The sequence below is a fragment of the Sminthopsis crassicaudata genome, chromosome 4 (assembly GCF_048593235.1).
Source record: "Sminthopsis crassicaudata isolate SCR6 chromosome 4, ASM4859323v1, whole genome shotgun sequence".
Lineage (NCBI taxonomy): Eukaryota > Metazoa > Chordata > Mammalia > Dasyuromorphia > Dasyuridae > Sminthopsis > Sminthopsis crassicaudata.
Window position 1 is genome coordinate 286368525 of NC_133620.1, and position 24326 is coordinate 286392850.

The window sequence follows — 24326 nt, forward strand, 5'->3', positions numbered from 1 at the left end:
TTTTTTATATTTTTCATTTTTCTTGGGTCTTTTGGTCTATTTTGTTTTTCACAACATGACTAATACAGAAATGTTTTTCATGACTACATATCTATTATTACATTTTTCAAATTTCTTGTATTCTCAGTGGAAGGGAAGAGGATGGAGCATGGGAAAGAATTTGAAGCTCAAAATTATAAAAAAAAAAAAAAACCTCACAAAACTTAAAAAAATGTTTTTATAGATAAGTGGGGGGAAATATTAAAACTTAAAAAAAAAAGAAAGAAATAGTGGACCAACACAACCTGTTGGATACCTCATCATTTAGCATTTACTTTAGAAAATATCCTTAGAGTTTAGAGTCAGAGGACCCAGGGTCAGGTCCTGAAACTGCCATTCAATCAATACCTGTAGCAAGCTACTTAACTTTTGGGGCTTTAATTTCCTCACCTACAAAATGAGGGGATTAGACTCAATTACTTCTGAAGTCTTTTCTGACTAGAGGTATTATGAAACTCAAATGAAATAACAGATGTAAGGCACTTTTACTCTGCAATTATTAATATTCTTAAATCTAGAGAATTAAAAAAATCAACAACTCAAGCTCTAATTTATAGCAATTGCTGAGATATAAATATTCATCCTGAAAATTCAATGATCAGCTAATGCAAAGCTGGTTAGAGCTAGTTCCAGCACATCCCTGCTTCTAGCACAAGTTTACTGAGAGTAAAGCTTCTAAAATTCCAAAAAGCTTCCTTATTGAATGAAGCAAAATGTTCTAATTCCACAAAAGTAGAATCTGATTTCTTGCCTCTTTGGAAATAATCTGCCTACTAATATTTAGTATACTACTCAGGTTTACATCTAGAAGGGACCATAGAGAACATCCAATCCAAACTCCTCAATTTATAAGTCACCAGGGGGCAGCTGGGTGGCGCAGTGGAGAGAGCACCAGTCCTGAATTCAGGAGGACCCGAGTTCAAATCTGATCTCAGACACTTAACACTTCCTCGATGTGTGACCCTGGGCAAGTCACTTAACACCAGCCTCAGGAAAAAAAAAAAATCAATTTATAAGTCACCGGGCAGTAAGTGGCCCAGCTGGGATTCAAACTCATTTTCTGTCACCCAATTAAGATATCAGTTGATTTGGTTGAACTGCTTTTCCCCCATTCTTTTTCTTTTTTGTTCCAAGGGATAACTATCTGAGGAGATTCAAGGAAGGATGTATCTGGAAATGATGGTGATATGAAAAAAAAAGATAATAATATTCAATAATGATGAGGAAGAAGTGTGAGAAATAAAACTTAGATTGTTGTGACCTTTGCTGTTGGTCCAATTTGGGCCTTAGAACTACACTTGTTCCATTTCTGTTTAGAGAACATCTTGCTGTTCAGTTGAGGCAGCTGTAGCACAGTGGATAGAACACTGGGTTTGCAATCACATTCAAATAGAGAACTATGGAGATTGAATGTGGATTAAAGCATAGTATTTTCACTTTTTTGTTTGTTTCTCATGGTTTTTTTTTCCCCCTTTCGGTAAGATTTTTCTTGCACAATATGACAAGTATGGAAATATGTTTAAAAGGAATGTACATATTTAGCATGTTTCAGATTGTTACAGGCAATCTGGAAGGAGGGAGGGAGAGACAAAAGTTTAAAACACAAAGTTTTACAAAAATAAATGTTAAAACTATCTTTACATGCATCTTGAAAAAATACTATAGAATAAAAAATATTTAAACAAATTAAAAAAAAAAAAAAAAAAGAATAGGCCTGAAGTCAGGGGGACCCGAGTTCAAAACCAGACTCAGATACTTATTAGCTAGGTGACTCTGGGCAAATCACTTAATGTATTTGCCTCAGTTTCTTCAACTATAAAATAAGGAAAATATGACATCTATCGCTCAGGATTCTTGTGAGGATCAAATGAGGTAATATTTGTAACCATCAAAGTGCTTGACACATAGTAGGTGCATAATAAATGCTCTTTTCCTTTTGAAAGAAAACCATATCATACAGGCCAGTTTGAACTGCTAGACTATTAAAGTTTCCATAATATTTCACATCATTGATTCAGAGCCAGAAGGAATATAAGAGAAGGGCAGGTAGATGGTTTAGTGGATACAAGACTCACTTTTCTCAGTTCAAATCTGGCAACAGATACTAACTGTGTGAATCTGGGTAAGTCACTTCACCCTGTGCCTCAGTTTTCTCATACGTAAAATGTGCTAGAGAAGGAAATAGCAAACTACTCTACCATCTTTGCCAAGAAAACACCAAAATGGGATCACAGAGCATTATATGTGACTGAACCAATTACTTATTTTTTATAAATAAGGAAATTGAAGTTCAGGAAAAAGGAAATTACTAAAGTCATATAGACAAATTATAGAAAGACTGTTTAGCACTGTGTTTAGAACAGTGTTTGGCACACAGTAGGTGCACAATGTATATCTATTGACTGATTGGAATTTAACAACATCTTGAAGGACCAACTGTGTCAAGTGATACAGTAGCATATATCAGAGAGAATAGGATGAAAATTTTTATTTTAAAGTAAGATAATAATATTTACTTTTAATTATTCATCTTCAAAATGTATTTATAGAGATATAAAAATATAATAAATTATGATAAAATTACTAAAAGAATTATTTTTAAAACATTTATGTCAATTCAAATAATTGATGAGTCTAGTCCTGGTTTCAGTAGTAGAGAAAGAATGCAAACTAGGTATTCTGTATCCAAAATGTAGCACTTGGCCCACTGTGCTATACTGTGTCCATTGTTTGGAGAGAAGCAAGATAAGACAGTTCACTGAAGTTGAGTTTTTTTTTCTGTTTGTTTGTTTGCTTGCTTGCTTTTTGGAGAAATAATGGGGTTAAGAAACTTGCCCAGGGTCACACAGCTGGTAAATTTTAAGTGTGAGGCAGGATTTGAAATCAGGTCCTCCTAACATCAGGATCAGTACACTATCTAGCTGTCTCCTAATTTGGGGTTCTTAACTGTCTTTGGTTTAAAGCTCTAAATGAGATGTGCATTAATTTGCTAAAATTAGGTTCTTAGCCTCTAAGGATAATTTGTAATTCCCTGCTTCATTTTTGAGTTCAGAAGATTCTTTTTTTTTGACCATGGTACCTTGAAAGGCAAATGGAATTTAATATTGACAGACAGCTTATCAAGGATTCCCATCAGGAACGAGAGGCAGCTGTGCTACATAATTCTTAGTTATTATTCATAACTTAAATCGTTTCATAATTATCAGTTATTATTCATTCATTTGAGCATCAGAGAGGAACATAATTCTTAGCTATTTGAATTGTGTGGATCAAATTAAATAATGTTAATAAAGCACTTAACATACAGTACCTGAAACATAGTAGGCACTACATAAATGCTAACCATTATTATTGGTATTATTGTTGTTTTTTCATTCATATATTTGAATCTTGGAACCTCAGAACCTTAGAACCTTGGACTAGAAGGACTGGTTTGATACCTTAGCTCTGCCATTAACTAATTGTGACCATAGGGAAATCACTTGAACTCTCTGGAACCTCAGTTTCCCCTTGCTTTCCTTACAAGGGTAGTATTGAGACCCAAATGAAATGATGAAAATACTTGGTAAATCTCAAAGTGCTGGGTGGTTGTTGTTCAATCATATACAACTCTTTGTGACTGCATTTGGGGTTTTCTTCTCAAAGATCCTGAAGGAGGTTATCGTTTTCTTCTCCAGCTCATTTTCCAAATGAGAAAACAGGCTTGCATGACTTGCCTAGAGTCACATAGGTAGAAAGTGTCTCAGGCTGGATTTGAACTCAGGTCTTCCTGACTCCAGGCCTAGCACTCCATCTACTGAATCACCTATCTGCCCTAAAGCACTGAATAAATGTCAACTATTATTAGATAACCTCTGAAATCCTTTCTAGCTCTGAGGTCTAAGATTCAAATATATGAATCATATAACAACAATAATAATACCACTAATAATAGCTAGTATTTATACAATGCTTATTATGTGCCAGGCATTATGCTAAGTACTTTATTAATATTATTTCATTTGATTCTCACAACTTGAATATCTAAGAATTATATTCCTCTTCATTGCTGACAATTACATAGCACTTTATAATCATTATGTCATTTAAAGAACACAATAATTCTATAAAGTAGGTATTATAAACATCATTATCCTATTTTATAGATGACAAAACTAAAGTCCTTAAAAATGAAATTATTTCTTTTTCTTTCTTGTTTTCTTTCTCAAGGTTTTTTCCCCTTTTGGTCTGATTTTTTCTTGTATAACTTGGCAAATATGGAAATATGTTTAAAAGAATTGTACATATTTAACCTATATCAGATTATTATTGTCTTAGGGAGGGGAAAGGTAAGTGAGGAAGGGAAAAAAATGGATGTTGAAAATTATCTTTTTATGTATTTGGAAAATAAAATACTATTGAAGGAAAAAATGAGACAATTAAATTACTCCTATAGTATCTATAAAAAAAAAAAAAAAAAGTTTTGAGTTCCAAATTCTATCCCTCCCTTCTTTTCTCCCTTCCCCACTTCCTGAGATGGCAAGCAATCTGATATGGGTAACCTATGTTTAATCATATAAAACATTTCCATATTAGTCATTTCAAACAAGAGTCAAACAATAACAACAAAAGAGACAGAAAGAAAGAAAAAAGAAGAAGGAAAGAAAAAAAAAGAAAGAAGGCAGGGAGGAAGAAAAATTTGAAACACAAAGTCTTAAAAAAATGAATATTGAAAACTCTCTTTACATGTATTTGAAAAGTAAAATACTTTTAAAATTAATTTTTTAAAAAGTTTAGTGTTTGTCAATTGGATACATAGCTGATTGGTACATCAGGAATGGTGGGTGTGAGAGGAACTCATGTGAGTTCTTGATTGATGTTGGAAAGAATTATGGAAATATTCTTACTATTACCCATCTGTTCATTTGGGAAAAAATGGGATAGTGGGGCTGAAAAGTCAGCAATTGTGCCTAAAACCACCTCTCTCAAATATACTTAGGCTCCTGTGGATTCCAAATAACTTCCTAAAAAATGTACATAATTTAACATATTTGGACCTTCAATGCACAGCAACTTCTCTGAACCATAGACTCCCACCTCCATCCCCTCCCAAACACAACCTCTTATCACAGCTAAGGATTCCAAAAGCCATTTTCTACTGTTATGCTCAGTGCCCAGGCACATGACCAGACACAGTGCTAACAAAGTCAATACAAGGCCAAGCTGCAGTTAGTTACAAGGAAGCCTTTGTTCCTGAATTGGCAATGGTCCTGACCTGATGGAGCTAAGCAAGTAGAGAACTGGGCCTGAGGGTAGAATGAATCAATTATTTACTATGAATTAACAAGCAGATTTGAGTCTAGTGGTAGAGTTGATGGAAGCCAAGTACCTTTAATGAGTATGAACTGTTCCTCTAAGTTCAGGTAGAACAGTGGATAGTGCTTTAGGTCTAAAATCAAGAAGACTTGAGTTTAAATGTGGCCCAAGTATTAGCTCTGTAATCACTTAACTTCCAGCTGCCTCTGTTTCCACAGCTGTGAAATAGTTCCTCCTTCCCAGGGTTATTGTGGAGATCAAGTGAGATAATATTTGCAAAATTAATACATTTTTGTTAAGTAGTTTCAGTTGGTTCAAACTCTGTGATCCTATTTGAAGTTTTCTTGGCACAGATACTAGAATGGTTTGCTATTTCCTTCTCCAGCTCATTTTACACATTAGGAAACTGAGGCAAATAAGGTTAAGTGATTTGGCCAGGATCACATAGCAAGTAAGTGCCTGGAGCCAGATTTTAACTCAGGTTTTCCTCACTCCAGGTCCAGTGCTACATCCCAGGCTTCTTAAACTTTTTGTACTTGTAACCCCTTTTTACCCAAGAAATTATTTTGCAACGTCAAGTATATAGATATATAAAATCTGATGTACAATAAAATTTGGTGTACAAATCAAACATTTACTGATAATGAATCACAATTTTGTGACTCATATTCAGTTACACAAACACATATAGGGTCACAACCCAGAGTTTAAGAAACTTTGCTTTATTCCTTGCTGAATGCTAAATAAACACTTGTTTCCTTTCTTCCTATTGGCAGCCAGAGATTCCCTAAGCATACTATAAGAAAGTGGACAGTCCATATTCCACCATGATTTGCCCTTCACATCACTACAATCTAAGGAACTCTGGACTTTGCCATCCATCCTAAAGAATAACTGAACTTTCCTGAAAGCATTGCCATAACTCAATCCGAATGTGAGCTCCTCAAGACTACAAACCATTGGCTTTCTCTTTGTATTCCCAGTATTTAATACAAAACTTGGAACATGGTGAACAATTAATAAATATTTTCCCATTTTTATTTATAATCCCAGTCATTCTTGAATTATATGACTCATTTGTATACTGTTCATCAAGACAGAGCAAGAGAAATAGCTACAAATTTCCAGTACTGGCTTCAAATCTCACCTCTGAGAACATCTTAGGCAAATCCTTTTATTTCTCTGAACACCAGTTTTCTCATCTGTAAAATGAAGAAATTGAACTAGATGGCCCCTGTGGTCTCTTCTGGCCTTAATATTATGATTTTATAATTTCCAGAAGCATAGGATTCAGAGTTTCATATTTGTAGCTGACTCTAGAGGAAGTAAGAGGCTTGCTTCAGATCACACTGAGTGGGCAGAATGGGCAGAGCACTGGACTTGAAGGGAGACCTAGGCTCCATTGCTGAGCTGTATGAGCCTGGGCAAGTCAATTAACTTCTCAGTCTCAATTTCCTCATCTGTAAAATGGGGATAAAAACAAAATCTAAAACAACCAGGACTGTTGTGAGGAGCAAATAAGGTAATATATCTAAAGAATATCATAAATCTTAAAAGATTACATAAAGCTATTATCATTAGTAAAAAGGCCAGGACATTTCCATTATCCCATGCTTCCTCTCAATTATGACCTTAGGCAAATAATGTCATCTCTACAGGATTTGCTTTTCCTATATGTAAAACCGACAGAGCGTACCATAGTACTGCAAAGATCACATGAGATAAATTCTTCATTGTGCTTTGTAACAATAAATCAATCTGTCAATGTGAAATCATACACATTATCATGCAATGATTTTCACTTCCATTATCCTATCTGAGCCTCATAGCTGCCCTATGAACTTAGCTGAGCAGGGATCATTATTCCCATTTTAGAGATGAGAAAACGAAAACTGATAGTTGCTTTATCCATGATCACACAGTAAATGAGAGGCCCATTTATCAGACCTCTGCAGGGTTGAAATGGAGAAGAGGGCTGGCTTGGGATCATTATTCCTCAGGTGGAAATCTCCCAGCTTTGTCAAGACTGTGATTATGGCACAGCTTGTGCTAAAGGTGAAACTTTAGCTTGTTAAACACAGAGGGACTCTGTTGACTTTTCCTTCAAGAAGATAGATAAAAAGAGAATCCTACAAAACAACCTTTAAAACTGTAACTATTTTAAACTGATTTTTTTAAAGTTGTGAAATAATTTCCAAATTTCACTTTCAGAAGTTAATTCTTTGTGAATTCCTTCCATAAGGAATCCCATAGGAAAAATGTAGTACCTTGGGACTGGGGCATAACACCATCCTCCATGGATGATACCTGCACAGGACATGCTGAAGGTGAATTCAGGGGTATCTGTGGAAGATACGGCTCAGCTGGAGATGCAGGAGATAACGTTGGTGATGGCACTACGACCGAAGGAAGCGTTTGTACAGGCATTGATACTGGTGATTGTACTGGGGATGAGACAGGCAACTGCACAAAAGGTGACAGAGAAGACTCCATGGATAGAGATGAGAATGGAAGTCCTATAGGTGATTGCACAGGAGAGAGATGCACGGATGATTGCATGAATGATGGAAGTGATTGAGCCACTGACTGAATAATTGGTGACACAGATGACTGTTCAAGGGGTGATGAAACTGGCAGCCCCATAGGTGAGACAGGTGACAAAGGTGATGATGGAAGGGAGATAGGTGAGACAGGTGACTTTATGAGTGATGGAACTGATACTGTAGATGATTGCATGGAAGGTGATAAAGGGAGCTGGACAGATACAGATTCAGGTGCTTGCACAGCAAAGGAGTCAAGTGGACCATCATCATCCTTCACAGTTCTCTTGGTGACTTCATTCAGAGTGTGGCTTGAGAGTTCTGACAAACTGGCTTGTATGGTCTCTGGGTTCTGCTCATCAGTCACTTCCCATTCCCTGCATCGGTAGAGATGTCCAAAACAGAACACTTCCACCCGTGGGAACATTAAATTCTTGGTGGGGGATTCCAAATAGACAGCATCTAGTAAAGATAACAGAATGAGTATCTTCATGTCAATCTTAAAACCTCCCTACACTGGCAAAGCATTAGAAAATAAAACTTCACATTGAGATTATTTTATTTTTAGCTTTTTCTCATAATATTCTATTTTTCCAGTTACATGTAAACATAGTTTTCAACATTCATTTTTATAAGATTTTTAAGTTCCAATCTTTTTTCCCTCCTTTCCTTCCTCCCTCCTTCCCCAAGACAGCAGGCAATCTGATATGTTACACATATACAATTATTTTAAACATATTTCCATATTTGTTTTGTTGTGAAAGAAAAATAAGAACAAAAGGGAAAATTATTTTTTGTTTTTAATTGCTAAAATCCCATAGAGAAGAGAAAGAAAGCATCTTTTACTGAGAACTTGAGGGCAATTCTGGTTCAGCCACTTAATGTGGGCAACCAGGTGACACAATGCATAGACCGCTGGACCTAGTCAGGAAGACTCATCTTCCTGAATTCAAAACTGGCCTCAGAAACTTACTATGTGATCCTGAGCAAGTCACTTAATCCTGTTTGCCTCAGTTTCCTCATCTGTAAAATGAACTGGAGAAGGAAATGGTAAACCACTCCAATATTTTTGCCAAGAAAACCTAAATGAGGTCATAAAGAAGCAGACCTATGGAGTATAAAATTGTCTAACCTACAATAAAAAAAACCAAGGCAAAACTCTAATGTTACTTTAAGGGTTCATGATCCTCTCTAATGAAATAGACTTCAGCTCTTCATCATGATCTGAGATGCTCATGATCCCTAGGATCTTTTTTTGGTAGGACTCAACACCCAAACATACAAAAGAGACATAATAAAATACAGAATAATCATTAGTTGATAGGTCTTCCTCTTGAGGATCAAAAATTATATAGCAGACCAAAAATAGTATGGGGAGGAAGGGGGTTTGGAATGGGTAAAATAGGGAGCACTGACAAAATAGTCACAATATGATGACCTGTTCATGTTGGACATGAACATGTACAGGTACAAAAATAAGTTGGAGGCTTTCCAAAGAATCAAGTCATCTCATCCACATTGGCTTTGCATATGGAATTTGAGTAACACAGGATATATGATCTTCATAACTAATAAACAAATAGTAGACCTATTTTTAATTTGAAGCTTATTATAAAGGCCTGCTATAAGAACCTATCTTATCTAATTATCCCTACATAATTTATATTAAAATAACAAAATGATCAATCCTGATTGGGATAGTGTTGAGATCTAAATTAATTCTCACAGACACAACTGAAATGACTTAAACAGCACTTACTATATGTGACCTCAAGCAAATCACTTGAGGTCTCCGTTTTCTCACCTAAAATGAACTAAATGGTCTCTCAGGTCCCTTACAGCTCTAAAATCATGATATTATCCTACAAATTTCCTATATTTATCCTATCCTACATTCTGTGCTGGACTGTCAAGGAACACTATTCTAGGCTGCCAAGGCCTTAACATACCAGTCTTTGGGGCATACCTGGATAAACTTTGGAGACGAGCTGATTGGGAGGTGCATATAGTCTGTTTTTATTCAGTCATCCTCTCAGTGGGGATAGCAGGAAGTAAGAGAGCAAGCTCCGCTCAGAGCTGTCTAATTATGCTTCCTCTCCTCCCAGATTACCTGTGCCCACCCATTCAGCACTGTCTTAGATGGAGCCAGTGGAAGGAGGAGTGTGGAGTTGAGTTGCACTCCAGGAGGAGATCTAGCAAGAGGACATATCCTTTGCCATCTCAAGGAACGTATTAGCAGTTTCTTCTGCTAATATTAATTAACTAATACTAATAACTCCTGCAAGATATAACCTCCTGCCTCAGAGGCCAAGCCCCTTTTACTTCTCTGGGTCCCACTCTGCCCAGGTTGATGTGGCACACAGGCTACTTGGTAAATCTCAGAGAGAGAGGAATTCCCCTAAAAACATTCTGATATAGACAATGGATACCAAAATTTATAAGAAATCTCAAAGCAATTTTTAGGGGAAATTTTATATTTCTAGATGCTTATATGAATAAAAAAGAAAAAGAAGAGATCAATGAATTGGGCATACAATTAAAAAGCTAGAAAAAAAATTAAAAACCTCCAATTAAATACCAAATCAGAAATTCTGAAAATCAAAGAAGAGATTTATAAAATTGAAAGAAAACTACTGAACTAATAAAAAAAACCAAGAGTTGATTTTATGAAAGAACCAACAAAATAAGTAAGCTTTTGTTAATTTAATTAGGAAAAAAAAAAGAAGAAAACCAATTTACTAGTATCAAAAATGAAAAGGGTAAATTTGCTCCCAATGAAGAAGAAATTAAAGCAATAATTAGGGGTCATTTAGCCAACTGTATGTCAATTAATCCAATCAAAATGGATGAATATTTACAAAAATATAAATTTCTCAAATTAACAGGAGAAGAAATAAAATACTTAACCCTATTTTAAGGGGGGGGGGGGAAATTAACAAGCCATTAATGAACTCTTTACCTATTAAGGCAAACCTTGATATAATATATATGAACATAATTACAAAATACTTTTCACACAAAGAAAGTTACATCTAAATAATTGGAAAAGTACCAATTGCTCATGGGTAAGCCTTGCTAATATAATGAAAATGACAATTCTACCTACATTAATCTATTTCTTCAGTGCCATATCAATAAAACTACCAAAAAATTATTTTATGGAGCTAGAAAAAAATCTCCAGGATCAGCAAATGAATTATACCAAACATTTAAAGAAATGAAAAAAAAAAAAAAAAAAAAAAAAGAGCTAGAAAAATAGTACAATTCATCTGGAAAAACAAAAGGTTAGGAGTATCAAAAGAATTAATGAAAAAAAAAAAAAAAAAAAAGCAAAATCCTCGCCATACTACACCTAAAACTATAGTATAAAGCAGCAGTCATTAAAACCACTTGGTATTCTTGGTATTCATTCTATTCTTATAGAATGGTGGATCAGTGGAATAGGTTAGGTACACAAGACACACACAGTCAATGACTGTAGTAACCTACTGTTTGCAAAATCCAAACATTTCGGCTTCTGGGATAAAAATCTATTAATGATAAAAATTGCTGGGAACACTAGAAAATAGTATGGCAGCAACTAGGCATAGACCAACATCTCACACTCTATACCAAGAATAAGGTCAAAATGAATTTATGATTTCTAAATCATAAAGGATGATACTATAAATAAATTAGGAGAGCAGGGGATAATTTACTTGTCAAATTTTTGGAGAAGGAAGGAATTTATAACCAAAAAAGAACTAGAGAACATTATGAAATGCAAAATGGATCATTTTGATAACATTAAATTAAAAATGTTTTTGCACAAACAAAACTAATGCAGCCAACTTTAGAAGGGGAGCAGAAAGGTGGGGAAAAATTTACAGCCAATGTCTCTGATAAAGATCTCATTTATAAAATATATATATAGAAATAGAATCAAATTTATAAGAATACAAGTCATTCCCCAATTGATAAGTGGTCAAAGAATAGACAATTTGCTCTATAGTCATATGAAAAAATGCTCTAAATCACTATTGAGTAGAGAAATGCAAATTAAAACAATTCTGAAGTACCACCTTATACCTTATTAGACTGGCTAAGATGAAAGGAAAATAAAATGATAATTGTTGGCAGGGATGTGGGAAAACTAGGACACTAATGCATTGTTGATGGAATTGTAACTGATCCAGAGATTCTGGAGAGCATTTTGGAACTCAAAGAGCTATAAAATTGTGCATACTTTTTGATTCAGAATGTCACTATTGGATCTGTATTCTAAAGAAATCACAAAAAAGAAAAAATGTTGAAAGCAATTCTTTTTGTGATGGCAAGGAATTGAAAATTGAATGGTTGCCCATCAACTGGGAAATGACTAAATAAGTTATAGTATATGAATGCAATGGAATTTATTTGCTCTATAAGAAATGATGAGCAGGCTGATTTCAGAAAAGCCTGGACTTACCTGAACTTACCTGAACTGATGCTGGGTGAAGAAAACAGAACCAGGAGAACATTGAACACAGTAAAAGCAAGACTGTATGATAGACTTAGCTCTTCTCAGCAATAAATGATTGAAAACAATTTCAATAAAACTTGGGATGGAAAAAGCCATCCACATCTAGAGAGGGACCTATGGAGATTGATTGCAGATTGAAGCATACTATTTTTATCCCTTTTTTGTTTGCTTTTTCTTTCTCATGATTTTTCCCTTTTGTCATGATTTTTGTTCACAACATGACCAATACTGAAATATGTTTAAAATAATTGTACATGCGGGGCACCTAGATGGCGCAATGGATAGAGCACCAACCCTGAATTCAGGAGGACCTGAGTTCAAATTTGGTCTCAGACACTTAACACTTCCTAGCTGTGTGACCCTGGGCAAGTCACTTAACCCCAGCCTCAGGGAAAAAAAAAAAAAATAATAGTACATATATGACCTATATCAGATTGGTTGCTGTTTTGGTGAGGGGGAGGTAAGAAAAGGAGAAAGAAAAGAAAATAGAACTCAAAATCTTATAAAAATGAACATTGAAAACTATCTTTGCATATAATTGGAAAAATAAAATACTATTGAGAAAAAAAAAATTATGATCTATGACTATGGTCAGATATAACTAAGGAGATTGATTCTGTAGATCAGGTTTGACAAAAACTTCTGATTTTCTACCACTAGAGGGATACACGTCCACCACCAACAGAAGTAGAATTTCTGAATGGAAGGGAACAGAATCCCAGGACTTTGGGAACTGGTTTCACATTCAGAGACTGGTATTTACTCTATTCTTAAAATTCTTCAGGTAAAGAGCATGATACGTTATTCCAGATAAAGCAGTTCCCTGAGTATTAGATTGAAGATTTACAGAAAAGGAGAAAGATGTCTTCCATTCCACTCTATTTTACTCCTAGTCCTTCAGCTTCCCCACACTTGAGCAGAGTTCTTCTGATTAATGTGAGTTCCTCATATGCAGCTGGCTAGTCTTAATTATTATTATTATTATTCAGTTTTGGGTGACATGTTTTAGGAGGAGCATGCAAGTACAGAAGAGAATAATCAGTATTTAAAGGGATTTGATTAAAATCATCTGACTTTACGTAAGGCAAGAAAGTAAGGCAATCTGCTTTGCAAAAAATTATCCAAAATGAGTTAAAGTAAAGCAGAATGGTCAATGGGGCAGTAACAATAGATTTAAAGGACTTGATGACCAGTCTTGTCTTTTACTTACTAATTGTGTGACCTTGGGCAAACCAAATTCATATGTAAAATGAAAAGATAATCTCTACCAAATCTATTAACTTTAAATCCTGTGGAGGATAAAGAAGAGTAATGTTCAATAGAAATTTACCTAATTTCTATTGACCAGCCATAGTTTGAATATCCCAGTTACTGAAGATTTTCTGAATCTGAATTTTCAGTAAATCTGAAGATTTACTGAAGAACCTATTGGTTCTTCCTTCATCCCTCCATGTGATTCAGCAAAGGATGGAGGTTTGTACCAGAATGATTTTGTTTCAAAATATGGACATTGTGCAATGTGGTGAGTTAGAAAGAAGACCAAATAAGTCAGGAAGATCAGAATTTTGAGTCTTGACTAGTTGTCTACTTTGGGCAAGCCACCTAAGTTCTTTGAGACTCAGTTTCTCCAATTGTAAAATGGTGTGTGTGTGTGCTGAATTCAATGTTCCCGAATGTCCCTTCTAAATCTATAATACTGTGAGTACAAATTATCCAAATATCTCATGAGACAATATAATGGACAGGTCATTAAGTAAAAGCTATATCCAGTATTAATGTCATGAAAAGGAAAGAACAACTCTAGGGAGGAGATATATAAGTCTTCAGGAATGTCAGGATACAGGATCCTCCCGGTGGCAAAGAGATCTCATGGATGGAGACTGAGGGTGAAGAAGGTGGATGAATTGGGAACAGGAAGAAATACCTGCTCAGCCTCACTTTAGGAGGGAGGAGCAGGGTAAAGGAAAAAAAATAGCCTTCCAAATGTCTAAATATAGGGTCAGACTGAAGTGTTGATGATGCTACTTTGGTGCACTGCCAATTCCAAAGTCTGACTCTTCAGTCATGCCAGTTCTTAGACATGAATTATCTGTGGGTGTGAAGCATAGGGTTGCACCATTCCCATTCTTTTGGTTTGAGAAAGGAATGGACTTAGGGTGCATTATGTGAACACCAATGGCAATTTATCTACTCTAAAGCGATAACTATTTCTTGGTCAAAATTGCTCTTATCCCAACCTCAGATGGCTGAAAGTAATCAAATTTAGCCTGCTTAGAGAAGTATAGGATGTCACAATTGAAGGGGGCTTCAAAGGTATGACCTACAGGACTCACCCAAACAACACAGAGGCCAGTATGTTCGATCATTTCAGTCATGCTGATTCTTTGTAACCCCATTTGGGGTTTTCTTGTCAGATACTGGAGTGGTTACCATTTCCTTTTCCAGATCATTTTACACATGAGGACACTTGAGGCAAACAGGATGAAGTGACTTGCCCAGGATCACAGAGCTAGGAAGGATCTGAGGCCAGATTTGAACTCAAGAAGATGAATCTCCTTGACAGCAAGTTTGACACTCAATTCACTATGGCACCTTAGTATTGGTTCTCAAACTTTTTTGACTTGGGATCTCTTTACACTCTTAAAAATGATTGAAGACTTCTCACCTGCACCCCACAAAGAGCTTTTGTTTATGTAAATTTTTTTCTGATCATGCTGTTACCTATCCCAATGACTTAATGACTTTATTGTAGATAGAATAAAGACCTCAGTGTCACTTTTGAGACTTTGAACCTTCTTTCATAATATTCCTATATTTTTTCCTTATTTTCTAGTCTAGGGCTTCTTAAACTTTTTCACTTACAACCTTTTTTCATCCAAGGAATTTTTATGCAAACCCAGGTATAAAATAGGAATATAAATCAAACATTTACTGGTGATAAATCATAATTTTGCAACCCTTACATTCAGTTACTGGGGTTACAGCCCATAGTTTAAGAAGCTTTGCTCTAGACAAACTAGACTACTCACTCTTTCCTAAACTGTACTTTCCTACCTCTTCAGATCATAGATTTAGATGACCTTAAAGGTCATCTAGTCCCACCTCCTCAGTTTTCAAATAAGAAAACTGAAGCCTAGAGAGTCCCAGATGAATGACTTGCCCAAGATCACACAGGGAATAATAATCATTTATCAAGTGTCTATTTCCTCATCTGTAAAATGAGCTGGAGAAGGAAATGGCAAACCACTCCAGTGTTCTTGCCAAGAAAATCCCAAATGAGGTTATGAAGAGTAGGACATGACCAAGAACAAGTAAACAAACTGCTAAGCATTGGACATTTAAAAAAACAACAAAAAACAAAACACCAACCAAAACCCAAAAGATAGTCCCAGTCCTCAGAGAGTTTACAATTTAATGGAGGATAGGTTTGGGGTGAGAGATAATGAGGTCTGTACTAGACATATTGTGTTTAAGATATCTACTGGACATTTAGTTCCAGGTTAAAGTTGGATTTTGAAGGTCAGTTAGAGACGTGAGACTGGAGGCCAGCAGAGGGATCGGGGCAGGAAAGACAGATCTAAAAATCACAGACACAGATATCAGAGGAAGGATTTGGATTTAGGTCCACTAATTTGAGAGTTAGTATTCTTTTTGGGGGTCATCATAGTGACTGTCAGTTCACAAGAGTGCTTTGTTAACCAGAATACCATGATCTTCAACCATTACAGTGAAATATGAGTTTAAATATCCTTTGTTTTTGGAGATGAATTTCTTTGGTAAACCCTTCCATATAACTTTTTTAAAGACCCCTTGGGATAATGGATCCTCAATCACTGGAGGTGTTCATGCAGAACTAGCTAGCCATGGAAAGAGGTCCCTGGGTAGGACCTGGAATGTTGTATCTGGAATCAAGGAGAACTAAGTTCAAATCCAGCCTTAGACACTTACTAACTGTGGAACACTTGACAAGTCATTTCCATCTCGACCTCAGTTTCCTCATCTGTAAAAGGGGGCTAATAATTGCACCTACCTCCCAACATTGTTGTGAGGATAAAATGAACTAATAATACTCTAAATAATACTCTAAAGCAGTTTGCAAACCTTAAAGTGATATGTAAATGCTAGTTATTAGTAGTGTTATTATTATCTCTTCCCTTTTACTCACTCAGTCTCTTCAAGTATAAAACTGTGTCCTGATATCCCCGGTAGTAGTATTCATGCAGGGCCTGAGGAGAAAAGCATCATGAAAACCATTGTTTCTTCCACTCCCACTGAAATACTGGAGGGACTACAGGGAGAAGCAGGGCTTGTTTTTTCTGTCCCTCAGAACTATCAAAGGGTTAAAAATGTATCCTCAACTAGATCAGTAGAAAGTAAGCTCCTTAAGGGCAAGGAGAAATTCATTTGTGCCTAGCACAATACCTGACATACAGTAGTTGCTTAATAAATGCTTGTTGAATTCAGTTGAGCCCTTACAGCCTTTTTTCTTCCAGGATTGATATTCTATTACACTCCCCACAAATGATATTTTAAGTCTCTTCTCTCTTTCCAAACTTCCTGCTTTCACCATCTTCTCTCTAAGCCCCAGCCATGGACTTCACCACCAACTTCATAAGAAAATAAAAGACTTATACTGTGTACTTTCTCATCTCCCCTATTCCACACCACTAAACTCTGGTTGTCATCATTCTTCATTCTATTCTCCTTTGCAATAGTCTCTGAAGAGGTAATCTTCCTCCTAGCTAAAATCAACACTTCATCATGGCACTCTTGATTCCACTTCCTCCCATCAGTCCCAGGAGCCTGTCCCTCAATTATTCTCTATCTTTCTCTTATCTTTAATTTCTCCTTCTTCACTGGCTCCTTCTTCACAAGCTATATCCTGGCTATTTCTCTCCTCTCAACATTTGTTTCCTTGGTGACCTTATCAGTTCACATGGGTCCAGTTGTAATCTCCATGCAGATATCTCTTAGTTTTCTCTATATTCAGTCCTAATCTCTCTGCTAAACTTCAGCTCCATAAGACCAAAGATTAGGTGGACTTTGACAACTGAAGTCTTATAGGCATTTCAAACTCAAGATATCTAAAGTGGAACTAAACAGTGAACAGAGCTCTGGGCCCGGAGTTAGGAAAATCTAAATTTAAATCCAGCCTTAGAAACTTATATACTTTGTGACCTTGGACAAATTATTTTTAAAAATTTTTTTAATGTTTCAGTTTCCACAACTGTAAAATGGAAATACTAATAAATCTTTCTCCCAAGGTTGTTGTAAGGATCAAATGATGTAATATTTGTTAACCACTTAGCACAGTGCTTGGCACATTTTTGTTATTCAGTCATTTCAGGCATGATTGTCTTTTTATCACCCCATTTGGGTTTTTCTTAACAGATATTGGAGCAGTTTACCATTTCATTCTCTAGCTCATTTATAGATGCGGAAACTGAGGCAAAGTTAAATGACTTGCTCAGGGTCACTAAGTGTCTGAGGCTAGATTTGAACTCAGTTCTTCTTGATTTCAGGTCTAGCACTCTATCTAGTACATCACTTAACTGTTTCCAGCACATAGCAGGTGACTAATAAATGCTTGTTTCCTTCCTTCCTTCCTTCCTTCCTTCCTTCCTTCCTTCCTTCCTTCCTTCCTTCCTTCCTTCCTTCCTTCCTTCCTTCCTTCCTTCTTTCCTTCCTCTAAAATGCATCCCCTTTCCAAGTGTCCCTGTTTCTTCTGAGGTACCACTATTTGCCAACCTTGAAGTTATCCTTGACTTTTTCTTCATTCTCACTCCAGGATCCAATCAGCTGCCAATTTTTATTGAGTCTAATATCTTTTAGTCTGTTCTCCTATGTCTCCTCTATCTCTACTCTGGTCAGATGGCATCATCCCTGTTTCCCATCTTGCATATGGCTACCTAACTGATATTACTAAAAACAATGTGGCCATGTCACTCCCCTTCTCAAAAATCTCCAGCACCTTTGTATTGCCTCTAGAATGAAGAGCAAACTTTTCTGCTTGGCATAATTGGCATGAAATGGTTTCCACCTACTTTTCTGATCTTATTATTAACTTCTATATACTCATCATTCCAGTCAAACAAGCCTGCTCTTTCTTCTCTATATGTAGCATCCTATCTCCTCTCTCAGCACAGACTGTCCTCCCTGCCTAGAATACAATCCTTTCTCACTTTGCCTTAGAGAATCCCTAGCTTTCTTTAAGGTGCAGCTCAAATTCCATAGCTTACAGACTTTTCCTGATCCTCCTAATTGTTAATGAAATGACTTTGGATAGATTTTGTACTTGCTCTCTGAGAACAAAAGCTTTTATTTTTGTCTTTGTATACTCCAGTGCCTAATATGGTAAGCACATAGTAAGCACTTAACAAATGCTTGTTGAGCTAAATTTCTCTCTCTGCTTATGTGAGTCTAGTCCTGTGCACTGTCTCCCAATAAGCCTATAAATTTTATGGGACCTTAATGAGAATTCATGAAAAAAGAAATAAACATAAGACTGTTTAGCCATTAATTTGAGTGATAACTTCAGAATGCCCCCAAATTCCCCAATTTCCACATTTGTTTCATTGGTCACAAAATTGGTGCCACAAAGGCCCTCAGAAAGTATCTACTTTTTCATTTTACAGAAGAGCAAACTGAAGTCTAGGGAAGTTAAGTCACTCACCCAAAAGGTACATTGGTTCCCAGGTAGGTTGGATTCCAATTTAAGTTGACCACAAGTCAATGACCTCAATTCCAAAGAAAGCACACTGGATGAATCTGGATTCAAATCCCTTCCTTACTGTCTTCGGCAGGTCACTTATACTCTTAGGCCCTCACTTTTACTCATCTCTAAAATGGAGGAAGGCTAGCTTAGATGAACTCCCTTTTAAATTACTCTCTATGATCTTGAACAACCTTCCTTGCTTTTCAAAAGATGATTATAGAACCCCTTACCACTTACCATTAGATCTGGGGGAAAGAGCGCATGGGTCATTCGGGTAATATTTTCCAAGGAGAACTGGAAAGTACAGTTGAATAACTGGAAGTCATGAAAGATAGCCGGGCAGTCTCTGGGGCAAATATCTTGCTGGCCGCTGAAAGCTGAGATGGTAATTGAGTCTGTCCAGTAGGAGCACGGCTGCATTCCGGTGAAACCGCCATCAATATACCTCTGTTTTTGGAAGTAGGAGGAAGAAAGGAATAAGAATGTTGGAGGTTGTGGGTTACTTATTTGTTTATTTTTTTTGTTTATCAATTATGTCTTTAGGAGTATTGAAGTGTCTTTGGGAAATACATCTGTATTAATGTACCAGGAAGTTTTTCATTCAAGGATATTAGAATTCTATAATGCTAGGATTACATAGGGCCTTAGGAATCATCTACATCAAGCACTAGTTTCTGGCTCTCAAAACTATTCCCGACAAAGATTCTTAATTCTTTAAATTTATAACATAGAAAATTAACTCTCCCTCTTTTCCTTTGTCCCACCTATATTCTGTCCTTTCTTCCAACTTCAAATTCCTCCCTTTCATTAGCCTTCCTGTTTGGCAATTAGAGTTCTTTATGATTGCTCCAACTTTCTTTCCAGGCTGATTAATCCTATGCACTCACTCAACCTTCCAACCAAAAATAGCCTCTCTGTTTTCTTATGTGACATAAAACATCTCTCCCTTATTCCCAATATTCCTTCCCTCCCCACTCTGTTTTTTGAAACCCCTAGCTTCTTTCCTAATTCAACTCTTTTGCATTCATGTAAGGGACTGATCCTTATCTCCAACTTTACCACTGTCTCCTAAAATCACTTTGAATTTATTTATATCTTGATTTACTTCACTAGGAATATATTCTATCTTTCCAGGAGAATGTAGATTCTTTGAGGGCAAAACCATTTCATCTTTCAGTTCAAAATTTCCTATTTATAGGAATATAGTAAGTGTTATTAAGAATTTAATTAAGCTATTAATGCAGGTGCTAAGAATATCCCACAATAATTTATCATCGTCATAGATTTAATGTTGAAAGGGACCTTAGAAGTTATCAAGTCCAACTCTCTAATTTTACAAATTAGTCAATTGAGTCTTGGATGAGGAAGATGACTTGCTAAAGATCACCTGATTCCTAATTCACATGGTTACCAATGGAGGATTTTCATTGACCTGGATGTTGCCTGGGAAGGGAGGATGGGAGATGCTGGAACCCAACTCTGGCTCCCTTGAGCCAATGATTAGAATTTCGGTGTGAGCATTTACACCTCTGAAATAGTAAATAATACTTGATTTGTTATTTTGTTGATCACCTTAACCTAATGAAGTAACAGGAAAAATGTTAATAAGGAAGATTAAAAATTTGTGTTAGGTGTGTGCATTTTTTTTTTTTTTTTGGAGTGGTTGTTAAACTTTTATTAGCACGCTTCTAGGTTTAGGACTAGTACTAAAACACACACCCAAATATCTCTCAGAGAATGTATACATTTTCATAAGGTTACTCCTTTGGCTAAAGTCATTGTCTCCAAAAGACCTTTGTGAAAATGGAAGGGAAGAAGCTGGGAGGGAGAAACCTATGAAGTCATTGTCATGCCCAATCAATTAAATTCTTACCCATCTTTTAAAATCCAACTCAAATGCTCCCTCTTCCATGAATCCCTCCTTGATCTAATTCAGTTTATTATGATCTTTCCCTTTTGAGACCTCAATGGTACTTTGAATCTCTCTTAGGCACTTATCATGCATTATTTTATATTATAAGTATTTGAAAAGAAAGAAGCACCTATTATACACCTACTGTGTACTAGGTATTGTGTTAAGCACTTTACAACTATAATCTCATTTGAGCCTTAAAACAATCCTGGGAAGTAGGTGCTATTAGTATCTCCATTTGATAGTTGGGAAAACTATGGCAAGCAGAGGTTAAGTGACTTGCTCAGGGTTACACCTCTAGTAAAGATCTGGAGCTAGATTTGAACTCAGGTCTTCCTGCCACCAAGACCAATACTGCATCCACTGAGCCACCTGTTGCCTCTTTGTGTTTTTGTCAAGTCCCCCTACTAGAATATAATGCTCCATGAATGCAAGAAACTATTTATCTCATGGTTTGCAGCTGAAGTGCTGGATTTGGATCCAGGAAAACCTGGATTCAGATCCAATCTCTTATGTTTCTATCACAGATGAGTCCCTTGTCATCTCTTGGCCTTAGCTTGTTTCTCTGGAAAGTGAGCAGATTAGACTAAATAATCTCTTCTTAGACCTTTTTCTAACCCTAAAACAATCCTCTTATGATGTCTCCCAGACACACAGTGCTCTAAACACAGTAGGTTCCTAATAAATGCTTATTGAAAACATTGACTTCCCCTCTTCCCAAACTCTTCCCCTATGAAAAGCCTATGGAAGTACTTGAGGGGTACTCACCTCACCCCGGTAAGTTGGTGGAATGAGGCCACAGTATACAGGTATAAAGCAGCTACAGTACAATGCCTGTGGAGAGGGCACAGGAGGCAATTTATAGTTAGTATAAGCAGGTGGATGCATATTTCCAATGAAGATGTATATTCAAGTAATATCATAAAAGAACTGAATTCAGAACTAAAGGAGACCGTTGAGATCATCTAGTCCATGCTCCTATTTTACAGATTAATCAAGAATTAGAATGGTGAATACAAGGGATAATATTATAAAAATATATATATAATAAAAAATTAAAAAAAAAAAAGAATTAGAATCGGAAATGGACAAGTCATATATGGACGAAAAAGGATAACAGAAGAGTGGCATGAGTGTTGCAATGGTCTCAGAGAGGCAAAGAATTAGAAATTTCAGGGCATCCCATTAATTGGGGAATAGCTAAACAATTCAGGATATGATTGTGATAGAATACTTTTGTGCGATAAGAAGTTATGAGAAAGATGCTTTCAGAAAAGACCTGAGAAGATTTATATGAACTGATACAAAGTGAAATGAGTAGAACCAAGAGAACAATATTATTGTATGATCTATGAATTATTTCACTATTCTCAGCAATATATTGATCCAAGATAAACCAAAGGATTTATTTTTAAGATATCATCAACCTTCAAAGAACTGGTGGAGAATAGATACAGATTAAAGCATATTTTTTACTTTATTATTCTTGTTTTTTTTGGGGGGGTGCTGGCAACATGGTTAATAGGGAAATGTTTTATGTGGCTACATATGTATAATCTATATCAAATTGCTTGACTTCTTGGGTCAGGAAGGAGGAAAAAATTTTGGAGCTCAAAATTTAAAAAAGGATGCAAAACAAATTTTTTTTTTACATGTAACTGAAAAAAAATTTTTTTAAAAAGGAAAATAACCAGAGGAAGTCCTCCAATATGTTGAGTGGAGCTGTGGTGGGAAATTTAAAAGAAACTCATGAACAAAAGAAACACATCACACCAGAAAAGAAGAGATGTATAAATAGTGGGAGTACCCACATCACTGAGAACATGATTCCCTTTAAATAATTCAATTAACTCAGCACAAGGACAAGTTTGGAGGGTTCCAGATTTGTGATTTCATTAATGTAGGAAGCTGACATTGTAGAAACTGCCTCTATTTATTCAGATGAGCTACTTACCTGTAACATATTCTTTTTTTTAAGCATACAAAGATTTATTTGGATATTGTTTACATTTTCATAGATTTAGAAGTTAGGAATAATGTAGATATTTGAATCTTGACAGGAATAGAGATTTTACTTGATTTTATGGGTATAGGACTTAGGGAATTATTGGGTGAAAAAACTCCTCCTATCCATGCATTTTTTTTAGTTTATTTTAAAATACACATTGTTTTATGGCAGAGATAAAAACTGTAATATAGTGGGTTTTTTTTTTTTTTTTTTTTAACAAAGGAAGTTTGTACTTTATTTTATTTATTTATTCAGGCAAGGCAATTGGGGTTAAGTAACTTGCCCAGGGTCCCACAGCTAGGAAGTATTGAATGTCTCAATTGGATTTGAACTCAGGACCTCCTGACTCTAAGACCAGAGCTCTATCCTCTACACCCATCTGGCTGCCCCTGTAATACACTCTTGAGAGAGTTGCCTGGGGTTCTAAAAGGCAAAAAGACTTACCTAGATTCACAGGTCCTCAACCTAGCTTTTTCTGATGCCAAAGCCCATCCCATACCCACTACTGAATCCTGTCTCTTGCAAAGTGCAACCTATTGCAGCAATAATTCAGTCTCATTAACAAATGTCCCTGAGAGAGAGAGAGAAGGGTCCTTTTCCCTGGCTATTTTCTCAGGGGAGCCACACTGTAGCCAAGGCCAAGAGAAACAAGGGAGAGTCCTCTCCTGGTCTCAGGGGCTTATGGAAACAAAGAGAAATTGGTAGAAAGCAGTCATGATCAGTAATAAGGGACATATGAGGGAACAAATAGAAATTCCTTACTCCAAAGTAATCAAAGAAAGAGGGAAAGAATATATATATATATATATATATATATATATATATATATATATATATATATATCTCCACCAAATTATATAAAAATATATAATACATATATATATCAAATACATATTTAGGCACACCAAATACATACATATATATTCACATACATTCAAAACTATATATATGTGTATGTGTGTGTGTGTGTGTGTGTGTGTGTTTATAGCAACTCTTTTTTTAGTGGCAAAGAACTGGAAATTAAGGGAGTACCCATCAGTTGGGGGGCAGGGGGAATGGCTGAGTAGCCATAGAAATCATAATGGACATCCTAAAATATTATTGAATCATAAATAATGATGAAAGGGACAGTTTAAGAGAAACCCGGGAAGATCTGTATAAACAGATACAGAGTAAAGGGAGGAAAAACAGAACAATTGATTCAATAACAAAAAATGAACCAACAACTGTGAAAGACTTAAAGAATTATGTATAATGCAATAAACAACCATGATTTCAGAGAACTGATGAATTATGAACCCAAATTCTGAGGGAGA

At 35.9% G+C, this 24326-nt stretch overlaps 1 protein-coding gene across 1 annotated transcript in view; it reads right to left on the minus strand.

The window, feature by feature from the left end:
* Positions 1-24326, minus strand: part of PNPLA1 (patatin like domain 1, omega-hydroxyceramide transacylase) — a 72519-nt gene that overhangs the window by 12276 nt on the left and 35917 nt on the right. The window contains exons 3-6 of the mRNA XM_074311123.1: positions 21771-21836; positions 19328-19537; positions 16541-16601; positions 7602-8336 (exon numbers count right to left, since the gene is read on the minus strand). Coding sequence (XP_074167224.1) covers positions 7602-8336; positions 16541-16601; positions 19328-19537; positions 21771-21836 — 1072 coding nt within the window. The remainder of the gene's footprint in view (positions 1-7601; positions 8337-16540; positions 16602-19327; positions 19538-21770; positions 21837-24326) is intronic.